The sequence below is a fragment of the Procambarus clarkii genome, chromosome 14, assembly GCF_040958095.1.
Source record: "Procambarus clarkii isolate CNS0578487 chromosome 14, FALCON_Pclarkii_2.0, whole genome shotgun sequence".
In the NCBI taxonomy this organism is placed as follows: Eukaryota; Metazoa; Arthropoda; class Malacostraca; order Decapoda; family Cambaridae; genus Procambarus; species Procambarus clarkii.
This window is the reverse complement of record NC_091163.1, coordinates 45,234,128-45,247,865: the sequence shown is the minus strand read 5'-3', so window position 1 is coordinate 45,247,865 and position 13,738 is coordinate 45,234,128. Positions and strand designations below refer to the sequence as shown.

The following is a 13,738-nucleotide window of genomic DNA, read 5'->3' as shown; positions in this document are numbered from 1 at the left end:
TCTGTGTCGCTTTGGGTCGGTAGCTCCAGCCTCTCTCGACTTTGAGTTGAGATGTGAGCACCGACCGCCTCCTAGGTAAGTCCATTTTCTTTTTTGTCTTTGGTGAAGTAGCTCTGGGGAGCCGTAGGGGCTACCCCCAGAAAACCAGCGTTGAATGTAATGAAACGCCATTTTCTGGGTGAGTCCCAGAGGCTCCCCAGCAACCCTCCTTCCCTCTGGTCAGAGGTTTTTGCGTATTTTGATATCTAGCTTCAGAACTGGGGTGTGGATCGCCGACGCGGAGGGTCTGGGGCTCTCACTTTCCGCTCTTGAGGAGGGGGGGAACTGGGCAGACATGCAGTACGGCTCGTGTGACGTCATGCTCATTTCCTCGTTATCATCTGGGGAGTTCTGTCCACTCGTTTGTCTACTTTCGTCGTTTTAACCAGAATAGGGGTTTGTTTTGGAGCGCTTAACTTTCTGGGTGCCTGTCCTGGTCGATGGCAGATATAGAATGCTCCAAAACCACATGTGCATTTCTACAGGCCATTGCTCCTCGTGCCTCTCTGAGGGGGGCCAGGTTTTGGCTCGTGGTCCCTAGTAGGCCTAGAACTCCCATCCACATTGACTGATGCCAAAGTTAGGGATATTCATATCCGCCTGGATAGCTCTGGGGAGCCTCTGGGACTCATCCAGAGAATGGCATTTCATTACATTCAAAGCTGGGGTTTTTCACACACACACACACACACACACACACACACACACACACACACACACACACACACACACACAATACAAAGATGCGAGAAACACTTATACAGCAGTAAGGAGAGAGGCAGAAAGAAATTTTGAAAAAGGGATAGCAGATAAATGTAAAACAGAACCGGGCCTATTCTACAAATTCATAAACAACAAATTGCAGGTAAAGGATAATATCCAGAGGTTGAAAATGGGAAACAGATTCACGGAAAATGAAAAGGAAATGTGTGAAACATTAAATGAAAAGTTCCAAAGTGTGTTTGTACAAAATGAAATCTTCAGAGAACCAGACACAATAAGAATTCCAGAGAACAACATAGAGCGGATAGAGGTGTCTAGAGATGAAGTGGAAAATATGCTAAAGGAGCTCGGGAAGAACAAAGCAGCTGGCCCAGATGGCGTTTCACCATGGGTTCTGAGAGAATGTGCATCTGAGCTCAGCATTCCACTTCACCTGATCTTTCAGGCATCCCTGTGTACAGGAATCGTAGCAGACGTGTGGAAACAGGCTAACATAGTTCCAATCTACAAAAGTGGCAGCAGGGAAGACCCCCTCAATTATAGACCTGTATCATTGACAAGTGTAATAGTGAAAGTATTAGAAAAGCTAATCAAAACTAAATGGGTAGAACACCTGGAGAGAAATGATATAATATCAGACAGACAGTATGGTTTTCGATGTGGATGATCCTGTGTATCGAATTTACTCAGTTTCTATGATCGAGCCACAGAGATATTACAGGAAAGAGATGGTTGGGTTGACTGCATCTATCTGGACCTAAAAAAGGCTTTCGACAGAGTTCCACATAAGAGGTTGTTCTGGAAACTGGAAAATATTGGAGGGGTGACAGGTAAGCTTCTATCATGGATGAAAAATTTTCTGACTGATAGAAAAAGGAGGGCAGTAATCAGAGGCAATGTATCGGAATGGAGAAATGTCACAAGTGGAGTACCACAGGGTTCAGTTCTTGCACCAGTGATGTTTATTGTGTACATAAATGATCTACCAGTTGGTATACAGAATTATATGAACATGTTTGCTGATGATGCTAAGATAATAGGAAGGATAAGAAATTTAGATGATTGTCATGCCCTTCAAGAAGACCTGGACAAAATAAGTATATGGAGCACCACTTGACAAATGGAATTTAATGTTAATAAATGTCATGTTATGGAATGTGGAATAGGAGAACATAGACCCCATACAACCTATATATTATGTGAGAAATCTTTAAAGAATTCTGATAAAGAAAGAGATCTAGGGGTGGTTCTAGATAGAAAACTATCACCTGAGGACCACATAAAGAATATTGTGCAAGGAGCCTATGCGATGCTTTCTAACTTCAGAATTGCATTTAAATACATGGATGGCGATATACTAAAGAAATTGTTCATGACTTTTGTTAGGCCAAAGCTAGAATATGCAGCTGTTGTGTGGTGCCCATATCTTAAGAAGCACATCAACAAACTGGAAAAGGTGCAAAGACATGCTACGAAGTGGCTCCCAGAACTGAAGGGCAAGAGCTACGAGGAGAGGTTGGAAGCATTAAACATGCCAAAACTAGAAGACAGAAGAAAAAGAGGTGATATGATCACTACATACAAAATAGTAACAGGAATTGATAAAATCGACAGGGAAGGATTCCTGAGACCTGGCACTTCAAGAACAAGAGGTCATAAATTTAAACTAGCTAAACACAGATGCCGAAGAAATATAAGAAAATTCACCTTCGCAAATAGAGCGGTAGACGGTTGGAACAAGTTAAGTGAGAAGGTGGTGGAGGCCAAGACCGTCAGTAGTTTCAAAGCGTTATATGACAAAGAGTGCTGGGAAGACGGGACACCACGAGCGTAGCTCTCATCCTGTAACTACACTTAGGTAATTACACACACACACACACACACACACACACACACACACACTCACTCACTCACTCACTCACTCACTCACTCACTCACTCACAGCTGGAGGAGGCAGGAGTCCCACTGCAGCAAGCTCCTGGAAATATCGAATTACCTAAGTGTTGGGAACAGGTTGAGGACTACAGTGGTGTCCCAGGTTACATAAAGGTTCAGGGAAGTGTAAAAGCAAATAAAATACAATAAACAAGTAAAAGTGAGTGAAAATAGCTGAGTGGAAAAGTTTTTGGTTCTAGTACAAAAACAAAGATGGCCGCCGCCACCACCACTGGAAATGTAGACACACCATCAGATTAAGCTCTTAGGAGTGAGCTTTGCACTCTAAAAGGGAGTATGCTTCAGCAAGGTAAGATTATTACTGCATTAACAGACAAGGTAGCAAATCAGGAGGAGCAAATCAAGGAACTAGTGAAAGAAAATGAGGTGTGGAAAGTGAAGTGTGGTGACTTTGAAGAAATAAACAAGAAAATACTCATATGGTGAACAACTCCAAGCGAGCCTAAGGGCTAACATAGAGTTAGGTAAGGATCTCCAACTGGAAACTTCACTGACAACTCACATAGAGGAGGTGAATAAAGAACTAGAAAAGTATAAAGAAGAAATAAAAGCGACATATGCTCAAGTTGTAAAAGAGAAAGAGACTATCAAAGAAGTGTGTTCGGAAGTCAAAACCAGAAATGTCCAACAAGAAGCAGAAATTAGGCAAGCTATTAGGAAAGAACTGGTTACCAACAGTAAACTGGTACAAAACACTGCAGATAGAACTAAGTCCATAATAATTTTTGGATGTTTAGAGAAGGAAATTTCATCTAGGGTGGACCGAGCAGCAGAAGAGATAAAAACCATAGAGAAAATAGTAGGTTTAGGAGAAGGCTCAAAGGAAAATGTCAGTGATTTTAAAAGAATAGGAAAATATGAGAAAGACAAGAACCGCCCCTTAAGGGTGACGTTTAATGGAGTGAAAAACATGATGGAAGTGCTTAGAAATGCCAGGAAATTGCTGAGTGATGAGATTGGCAAACTTTGGTCAATAAGACAAGACCTCTCCAAGGAAGACAGAGAAAAGCTGAAAATGAACCTAATTGAGGCAAAACATCTAAATGGAGATAGAAATGAAGAAGACAGAAATTCTTTTTTCTACAAATTGACAGGGACTGGAAAGCCTGTGAAATGGTACATAAAAACAAAGCAACAAGATCAGTAGTGGAAGGGGAAGTAAAGAGCAAAGGAAAAGGGAATATGTTCCTGAAAATTGTATATACCAACATAGATGGAGTGAGGTCAAAAACTTTAGAGTTGCAAGATATAATCCAGCTTTGGGTCCCAGATATTGTCGCATTATCAGAGACAAAACTTGAAGGAAATATAATAAATGAAGTCATATTCCCAAGAGGCTATTCAGTTTGGAGACATGACAGAAAAACTAGGAAGGGAGGAGGAGTGGCTGTACTGGTGAAAAAACACCTGAAGGTAAGAGAGTTAATATTTGAAAACCCTCGAGATATTGACATAATGGCATTGCAGATCTGGAATCAGGATGATAAGCTGATAATTTTAAATGCCTACAGCCCACCAGCAAGCAACACATGGACAAAGGAAGAACTGGATGACAAACGAGAGGGCCTCATAATGGTCATGAGAGATATTATTGTACAAGCAGATAAAGATAAATCACGACTGTTGATACTGGGAGACTTCAACTTTAGAGCAATAGACTGGGAGGCCTATGAAGCAAGAACGGAGGACTTTTGGACATGCAGATTTGTGAACCTCATTCTGGAGACATTCTTGTATCAACACATAAAGCAGGCCACAAGAATGAGGGAAGGAGATGTACCGTCAGTACTGGATCTAGTATTCACCAAGAAAGAAGAAGAGATATTTGACATCCAGTACCTTCCTCCCTTGGGAAAGAGTGATCACGTCCTGTTAGACATTGATTATGCTTTAAGATATCATCTAGAAGAAAATGGGGACATTGAAACAGTTGATAAACTCGATTTAAGGAGAGGTCACTATGGGGAACTTCAAAATTTTTTTAATGAGTGTAATTGGACAGACTTGTTGCTAGGCAGGGAAGTAAAAGAAATGTATGCCAAATTTTAAAAAATATACGAGGAAGGCACACAAACATTCATACCAAAACAGAGATGCAGGGCCAGAAAACTGGATTGGTTCAACAGAAATTGTGAGAGGGGCCAGAGACCAAAAGACACCAAAATGGAATCAGTATAAGAAGAGACCAAACCCCCAAACATACCAGCGATACAAAGATGCGAGAAACAACTATACGGCAGTAAGGAGAGAGGCAGAAAGAAATTTTGAAAAAGGGATAGCGGATAAATGTAAAACAGAACCGGGCCTATTTTACAAATTCATAAACAACAAATTGCAGGTAAAGGATAATATCCAGAGGTTGAAAATGGGAAACAGTTTCACGGAAAATGAAATGTGTGAAACATTAAATGAAAAGTTCCAAAGTGTGTTTGTACAAAATGAAATCTTCAGAGAACCAGACACAATAAGAATTCCAGAGAACAACATAGAGCAGATAGAGGTGTCTAGAGATGAAGTGGAAAATATGCTAAAGGAGCTCAGTAAGAATAAAGCAGCTGACCCAGATGGAGTTTCACCATGGGTTCTGAGAGAATGTGCATCTGAGCTCAGCATTCCACTTCACCTGATCTTTCAGGCATCCCTGCATACAGGAATCGTAGCAGACGTGTGGAAACAGGCTAACATAGTTCCAATCTACAAAAGTGGCAGCAGGAAAGACCCCCTCAATTATAGACCTGTATCATTGACTAGTGTAATAGTGAAAGTATTGGAAAAACTAATCAAAACTAAATGGGTAGAACACCTGGAGAGAAATGATATAATATCAGACAGTATGGTTTTCGATCTCAATGATCCTGTGTATCGAATGTACTGTTTCTGTGATCGAGATACAGAGATATTACAGGAAGGAGATGGCTGGGTTGACTGCATCTATCTGGACCTAAAAAAGGCTTTCGACAGAGTTCCACATAAGAGGTTGTTCTGGGAACTGGAAAATATTGGAGGGGTGACAGGTAAGCTTTTAACATGGATGAAAAATTTTCTGACTGATAGAAAAATGAGGGCAGTAATCAGAGGCAATGTATCGGACTAGAGAAATGTCACAAGTGGAGTACCACAGGGCTCAGTTCTTGCACCAGTGATGTTTATTGTCTACATAAATGATCTACCAGTTGGTATACAGCTTTCATAAGGATAAGAATCTTAGATGATTGTCATGCCCTTCAAGATGACCTGGACAAAATAAGTATATGGAGCACCACTTTGCAAATGTAATTTAATGTTAATAAATGCCATGTTATGGAATGTGGAATAGGAGAACATAGACCCCACACAACGTATATATTATGTGAGAAATCTTTAAAGAATTCTGATAAAGAAAGAGATCTAGGGGTGGTTCTAGATAGAAAACTATCACATGAGGACCACATAAAGAATATTGTGCAAGGAGCCTATGCTATGCTTTCTAACTTCAGAATATCATTTAAATACATGGATGGCGATATACTAAAGAAATTGTTCATGACTTTTGTTAGGCCAAAGCTAGAATATGCAGCTGTTGTGTGGTGCCCATATCTTAAGAAGCACATCAACAAACTGGAAAAGGTGCAAAGACATGCTACTAAGAGGCTCCCAGAACTGAAGGGCAAGAGCTACGAGGAGAGGTTAGAAGAATTAAATATGCCAAAACTAGAAGACAGAAGAAAAAGAGGTGATATGTTCACTACATACAAAATAGTAACAGGAATTGATAAAATCGACAGGGAAGATTTCCTGAGACCTGGCACTTCAAGAGCAAGAGGTCATAGATTTAAACTAGCTAAACACAGATGCCGAAGAAATATAAGAAAATTCACCTTCGCAAATAGAGCGGTAGACGGCTGGAACAAGTTAAGTGAGAAGGTGGTGGAGGCCAAGACCGTCAGTAGTTTCAAAGCGTTATATGACAAAGAGTGCTGGGAAGACGGGACACCACGAGCGTAGCTCTCATCCTGTAACTACACTTAGGTAATTACACTTAGGTAATTACACACACACACACACACACACACACACACACACACACACACACACACCCAGGAAGCAGCCCGTCAGTAGTTTCAAAGCGTTATATGACAAAGAGTGCTGGGAAGACGGGACACCACGAGCGTAGCTCTCATCCTGTAACTACACTTAGGTAATTACACACACACACACACACACACACACACACCCAGGAAGCAGCCCGTAAGTGTGGTCAGCACTCCGTGTTTACTACAACTAAATAAAGACTTTGGGTCCAGAATATAGACAATGCTTCATCAGTTAGAACTAATGACTTGACTCACAACTAATATTATAACCCAAGTCTCAAGGCAGCATGTTAGACTTGAGTCCTTCACATGTTGACCCATTTGTGTATGTCAGCATGTCTATTATCTCTTAACTCAGAGCCAGATGCTTCATTATAGTCCAGTTACTTAACTCAGAGCCAGATGCTTCATTATAGTCCAGTTACTTTACTCAGAGCCAGATGCTTCATTATAGTCCAGTTACTTTACTCAGAGCCAGATGCTTCATTATAGTCCAGTTACTTTACTCAGAGCCAGATGCTTCATTATAGTCCAGTTACTTTACTCAGAGCCAGATGCTTCATTATAGTCCAGTTACTTTACTCAGAGCCTGATGCTTCATTATAGTCCAGTTACTTTACTCAGAGCCAGATGCTTCATTATAGTCCAGTTACTTTACTCAGAGCCTGATGCTTCATTATAGTCCAGTTACTTTACTCAGAGCCAGATGCTTCATTATAGTCCAGTTACTTTACTCAGAGCCAGATGCTTCATTATAGTCCAGTTACTTTACTCAGAGCCTGATGCTTCATTATAGTCCAGTTACTTTACTCAGAGCCAGATGCTTCATTATAGTCCAGTTACTTTACTCAGAGCCAGATGCTTCATTATAGTCCAGTTACTTTACTCAGAGCCAGATGCTTCATTATAGTCCAGTTACTTTACTCAGAGCCAGATGCTTCAGTATAGTCCAGTTACTTTACTCAGAGCCAGATGCTTCATTATAGTCCAGTTACTTTACTCAGAGCCAGATGCTTCATTATAGTCCAGTTACTTTACTCAGAGCCTGATGCTTCATTATAGTCCAGTTACTTTACTCAGAGCCTGATGCTTCATTATAGTCCAGTTACTTTACTCAGAGCCTGATGCTTCATTATAGTCCAGCCTCCACCATTAATGTTTGTGTTGGTAATGACAGGTGCAGGAGACCATCAGGGAGGCCCTGGAGATGACGACCACAGAGACAGGTGCCACAGCTGACCCCGTACACCTGGGAGACTCAGCCTCCACCATTAATGTTTGTGTTGGTAATGACAGGTGCAGGAGACCATCAGGGAGGCCCTGGAGATGACGACCACAGAGACAGGTGCCACAGCTGACCCCGTACACCTGGGAGACTCAGCCTCCACCATTAATGTTTGTGTTGGTAATGACAGGTGCAGGAGACCATCAGGGAGGCCCTGGAGATGACGACCACAGAGACAGGTGCCACAGCTGACCCCGTACACCTGGGAGACTCAGCCTCCACCATTAATGTTTGTGTTGGTAATGACAGGTGCAGGAGACCATCAGGGAGGCCCTGGAGATGACGACCACAGAGACAGGTGCCACAGCTGACCCCGTACACCTGGGAGACTCAGCCTCCACCATTAATGTTTGTGTTGGTAATGACAGGTGCAGGAGACCATCAGGGAGGCCCTGGAGATGACGACCACAGAGACAGGTGCCACAGCTGACCCCGTACACCTGGGAGACTCGGACTCCAGCATCATGACTAAAGTTAAGGAAATCACTGGAGAAATCTCCCAGAAGGAAATAACAGTAAGTTTTTTATTTTCTCTCATTGGTCATATCACAATATATTAAGTTCCATTTTGAAGACAGGAAGACTGTTCTTAGGTTTATTGAGGTTTCCTAAGTCAACTACTGACTTTCCTCAACATGCAATCCGCAATCCAGCCTAACTCCTGGATAAATATTTACTGGTAGGTGAACAGCAGCATTAGATGAAAGGAAACATGTGAACTATTTCAGCTTCAGGTCCAGCACCAACCCCCTGCCAGTAGAGGCGGGCTGGAGCTACAGGTCCAGCACCAACCCAGTGCCAGTAGAGGGGGGCTGGAGCTACAGGTCCAGCACCAACCCCCTGCCAGTAGAGGGGGGCTGGAGCTACAGGTCCAGCACCAACCCCCTGCCAGTAGAGGGGGGCTGGAGCTACAGGTCCAGCACCAACCCCCTGCCAGTAGAGGGGGGCTGGAGCTACAGGTCCAGCACCAACCCTCTGCCAGTAGAGGGGGGGCTGGAGCTACAGGTCCAGCACCAACCCCCTGCCAGTTGAGGGGGGCTGGAGCTACAGGTCCAGCACCAACCCCCTGCCAGTAGAGGGGGGCTGGAGCTACAGGTCCAGCACCAACCCCCTGCCAGTAGAGGGGGGCTGGAGCTACAGGTCCAGCACCAACCCCCTGCCAGTAGAGGGGGGCTGGGGCTACAGGTCCAGCACCAACCCCCTGCCAGTAGAGGGGGGCTGGAGCTACAGGTGCAGCACCAACCCCCTGCCAGTAGAGGGGGGCTGGAGCTACAGGACCAGCACCAACCCCCCTGTCAGGGGGTTGGTTGTAGTAGGTGTGTTGTGGTTGTTGTTAATGTGTAGGTTGTGGAAGGTGTGTAGTGGTGGTTGTTAATGTGCTGGTTGTGGTAGGTGTGTTGTGGTGGTTGTTAATGTGGTGGTTGTGGTAGGTGTGTTGTGGTGGTTGTTAATGTGCTGGTTCCTGTTTGATACCTGCTTGATGGGGTTCTGGGAGTTCTTCTACTCCCCAAACCAGGCCCGAGGCCCGGCTCGACTTGTGAGAGTTTGGTCCACCAGGCTGTTGCTTGGAGCGGCCCGCAGGGCCACGTACCCATCACAGCCCAGCTGATACGGAACTTCTCCTAAAAAACAGTCCAGTTTTCTGTTGAAGATGTCCACGGTTGTTCCGGCAATATTTCTTAGTCGCTGGGAGGATGTTGAACAACCGCGGACCTCTGATGTTTATACAGTGCTCTCTGATTGTGCCTATGGCACCTCTGCTCTTCACTGGTTCAATCTTGCATTTTCATCCATATCGTTCACTCTAGTACGTTGTTATTTTACTGTGTAGATTTGGGACCTGGCCCTCCAGTATTTTCCATGTGTATATTATTTGGCATCTCTCTCTTCTCCTTTCTAGTGTACATTTGGAGAGCTTTGAGACGATCCCAATAATTTAGGTGTTTTATCTCGTCTATGCGTGCCATATATGTTTTCTGTATTCTCTCTATTTCAGCAATCTCTTCTGCTCTGAAGGGGGAAGTGAGTACTGAGCAGTACTCGAGATGGGACAACACAAGTGACTTGAAAAGTACAACCATTGTGATGGGATCCCTGGATTTGAAAGTTCTCGTAATCCATCCGATCATGTTTCTGGCTGACACGATATTTGCTTGGTTATGCTCCCTAAACGTTAGATCGTCGGACATCATTATTCCCAAATCCTTGACATGCTGTTTTTCTACTATGGGAAGATTCGATTGTGTTTTGTACCCTGTATTATGTTTCAGATCCTCATTTTTGCCGTTCCTGACTACCTGAAATTTATCACTGTTAAACATCATGTTATTTTCTGCTGCCAATCGAAAACTTTGTTGACATCTGCTTGTAGTTTTTCAATGTCTTCAGCAGAGGTAATTTTCATGCTGATTTTTGTGTCACCTGCAAAGGACGACACAAAGCTGTGACGTGTATTTTTGTCTATATCAGATATGAGAATAAGAAACAGTAGCGGTGTAAGAACTGTACCTTGAGGTACAGAGCTTTTAACATCGCTTGGACACGATTTTATCTGATTGACTGTTACTCTTTGTGTTCTGTTCGACAGGAAATTGAGTATCCAGAGTCCGACTTTTCCAGTTATTCCCATTGACCTCATTTTGTGAGCTATCACCCCATGGTCACATTTGTCGAACGCCTTTGCAAAGTCTGTGTATGCAACATCTGCATTTTGCCTTTCTTCTAGGGCTTCTGTGATTTTGTCATAGTGGTTGAGTAACTGTGACAGACAAGATCTTCCCGCTCTAAATCCATGTTGTCCTGGATTGTGCAATTCATTGTTTTCCATAAAACTAGAAATTTGATTCCTAATCACTCTTTCAAACACTTTTATTATGTGTGATGTTAGTGCAACTGGCCTATAATTTTTTGCCAAGGCTTTACTCCCCCCTCGTGCAACGGAGCTATATCTGCAGATTTAAGTGCTGCTGGTATCTCCCCTGTATCTAGGCTCTTTCTCCATATTACGCTGAGTGCTCGCGCTACTGGTACTTTACATTTCTTTATGAATATTGAATTCCGTGAGTCAGGCCCAGGAGCTGAGTGCATAGGCATATTGTCAATTTCTCTTTCAAAGTCTTCCGAGTTCGTGTTAATATCCGTTATATTATCTGCAGCTTGAATGTCATTCATAAAGAAGCTGTCTGGGTCATCAACTTTCATGTTGTTTATTGGTGTGCTAAACATAGCCTCATACTGGCTTCTTAGAATTTCACTAATCTCTTTGTTGTCCTCTGTATACATACCTTTATTTGTAATTAACGGTTCAATACTGGTCGAGGTTTTGTGTAGGTGGTTTGTTGTGGTTGTTAATGTGCTGGTTGTGGTGGTTGTTAATGTGCTGGTTGTGGTAGGTGTGTTGAGGTGGTTGTTAATGTGCTGGTTGTAGTAGGTGTGTTGAGGTGGTTGTTAATGTGCTGGTTGTGGTAGATGTGTTGTGGTGGTTGTTAATGTGCTGGTTGTGGTAGGTTTGTTGTGGTTGTTAATGTGCTGGTTGTTGTAGGTGTGTTGAGGTGGTTGTTAATGTGCTGGTTGTGGTAGATGTGTTGTGGTGGTTGTAATGTGCTGGTTGTGGTATTTGTTAATGTGCTGGTTGTGGTAGGTTTGTTGTGGTTGTTAATGTGCTGGTTGTAGTAGGTGTGTTGTGGTATTTGTTAATGTGCTGGTTGTGGTAGGTGTACTCACCTAGTTGTACTTACCTAGTTGTGTTTGCGTGGGTTGAGCTCTGGCTCTTTGGTCCCGCCTCTCAACCGTCAATCAACTCATGAACAGATTCCTGAGCCTACTGGGCTCTCTCATATCTACATTTGAAACTGTGTATGAAGTCAGCCTCCACTACATCACTTCCTAATGCATTCCATTTACTAACTACTCTGACACTGAAAAAGTTCTTTCTAATGTCTCTGTGGCTCATTTGGGTACTCGGCTTCCACCTGTGTCCCCTTGTGCGTGTGCCACCTGTGTTAAATAATCCATCCTTGTCCACCCTATCAGTTTTTTTGAGAATTTTGTATGTGGTGGTCATGTCTCCCCTAGCTCTTCTGTCTTCCAGCGACGTGAGGTGCAGTTCACGTAGTCTGTCCTCATAACTCATGCCTCTTAGCTCTGGGACTAACCTAGTGGCATACCTCTGAACTTTTTCCAGCTTCGTTTTGTGCTTGATTAGGTACGGACTCCATGCTGGGGCTGCATACTCCAGGATTGGTCTTACATATGTGGCATACAAGGTTCTGAAGGATTCCTTGCACAGGTTTCTGAAAGCAGTTCTGATATTAGCCAGCCTCGCATAGGCTGCTGAAGTTATTCTTTTGATGTGGGCTTCAGGAGACAGGTTTGGCGTGATATCAACTCCCAGATCTTTCTCTCTGTCCGTTTCGTGAAGGACTTCATCTCCCATTCGGTATCCAGTGACTGGCCTCCTAGTTCCTCCTCATAGTTTCATTACCTTACATGTTCTTGGGTTGAACTTTAGTAGCCATTTGTCGGACCATTCCTTCAGTTTGTCTAGGTCATCTTGTAGCCTCTTACTATCCTCCTCTGTCCTGATCCTCCTCATAATTTTCGCGTCATCAGCAAACATCGAGAGGAACGAGTCAATTCCTTCTGGAAGATCATTTACGTATATCAGAAACAGTATAGGTCCAAGGACTGATCCCTGTGGGAATCCACTGGTGACTCCCCGCCACTCCAAGACCTCACCTCTCACGGTGACTCGCTGTGTCCTCTTGCTTAGGTACTCTCTTATCCAGTGGAGTACCTTCCCTTTCACTCCTGCCTGCATCTCCAGTTTGTGCACTAGTCTCTTATGTGGTACTGTGACAAAAGCTTTCTGGCAGTCCAGAAATATGCAGTCTGCCCAGCCCTCTCTCTCTCTTGCCTGACTTTTGTTGCCTGGTCATAGAACTCAATTAATCCTGTTAGGCATGATTTGCCATCTCTGAACCCATGTTGATGTTGTGTTACAAAGTTCTTTTGCTCCAGATGTTCCACTAGCTTTTTTCGCACAATCTTTTCCATCATCTTGCATGGAATGCAAGTTAGGGACACTGGCCTGTAGTTCAGTGCCTCCTGCCTATCACCCTTCTTGTATATTGGGACTACATTGGCTGTCTTCCAAATTTTTGGCAGTTCGCCTGTTACCAGTGACTTGTTGTACACTATGGAGAGTGGTAGGCACAGAGCCTCTGCTCCTTCCTTAAGGATCCATGGTGAGATTCCATCCGGGCCTATAGCCTTTGTCACGTCCAAATCTAGCAGATGCTTCCTCACCTCCCCACTGTTATCTCAAACTCCTCACAAGTGGTGTCTGGGTTGGTGTTCCCTCCCTTATCTCTGGGACATCTTGCTCTGAGGTGAAGACTTCCTGGAATTTCTTATTGAGTTCCTCGCACACTTCCTTGTTGTTTGTAGTGAATCTTTCTGCCCGTATCCTCAATTTCATTACCTGTTCCTTCTCTGTTGTTTTCCTCCTGATGTGGCTATGCAGCAGTTTGGGTTGAGTCTTTGCCATGCTCGCTATGTCATTTTCATATTGCCTCTCTACCTTTCTTCTCACCCTGATGTATTCATCCCTGGCGCTCTGGTATCTTTTTCTGCTCTCTAGTGTTCTGTTGTTTCTATAGTT

General features: G+C 43.6%; 1 protein-coding gene across 1 annotated transcript in view; it reads left to right on the top strand.

Moving 5' to 3' along the window:
* The window catches only part of LOC123747525 (uncharacterized), a 116,476-nt gene that overhangs the window by 76,471 nt on the left and 26,267 nt on the right, over positions 1–13,738 (top strand). The window contains exon 4 of the mRNA XM_069324581.1: positions 8,445–8,591. Within this exon, the coding sequence (XP_069180682.1) occupies positions 8,445–8,591 (147 nt within the window). The remainder of the gene's footprint in view (positions 1–8,444; positions 8,592–13,738) is intronic.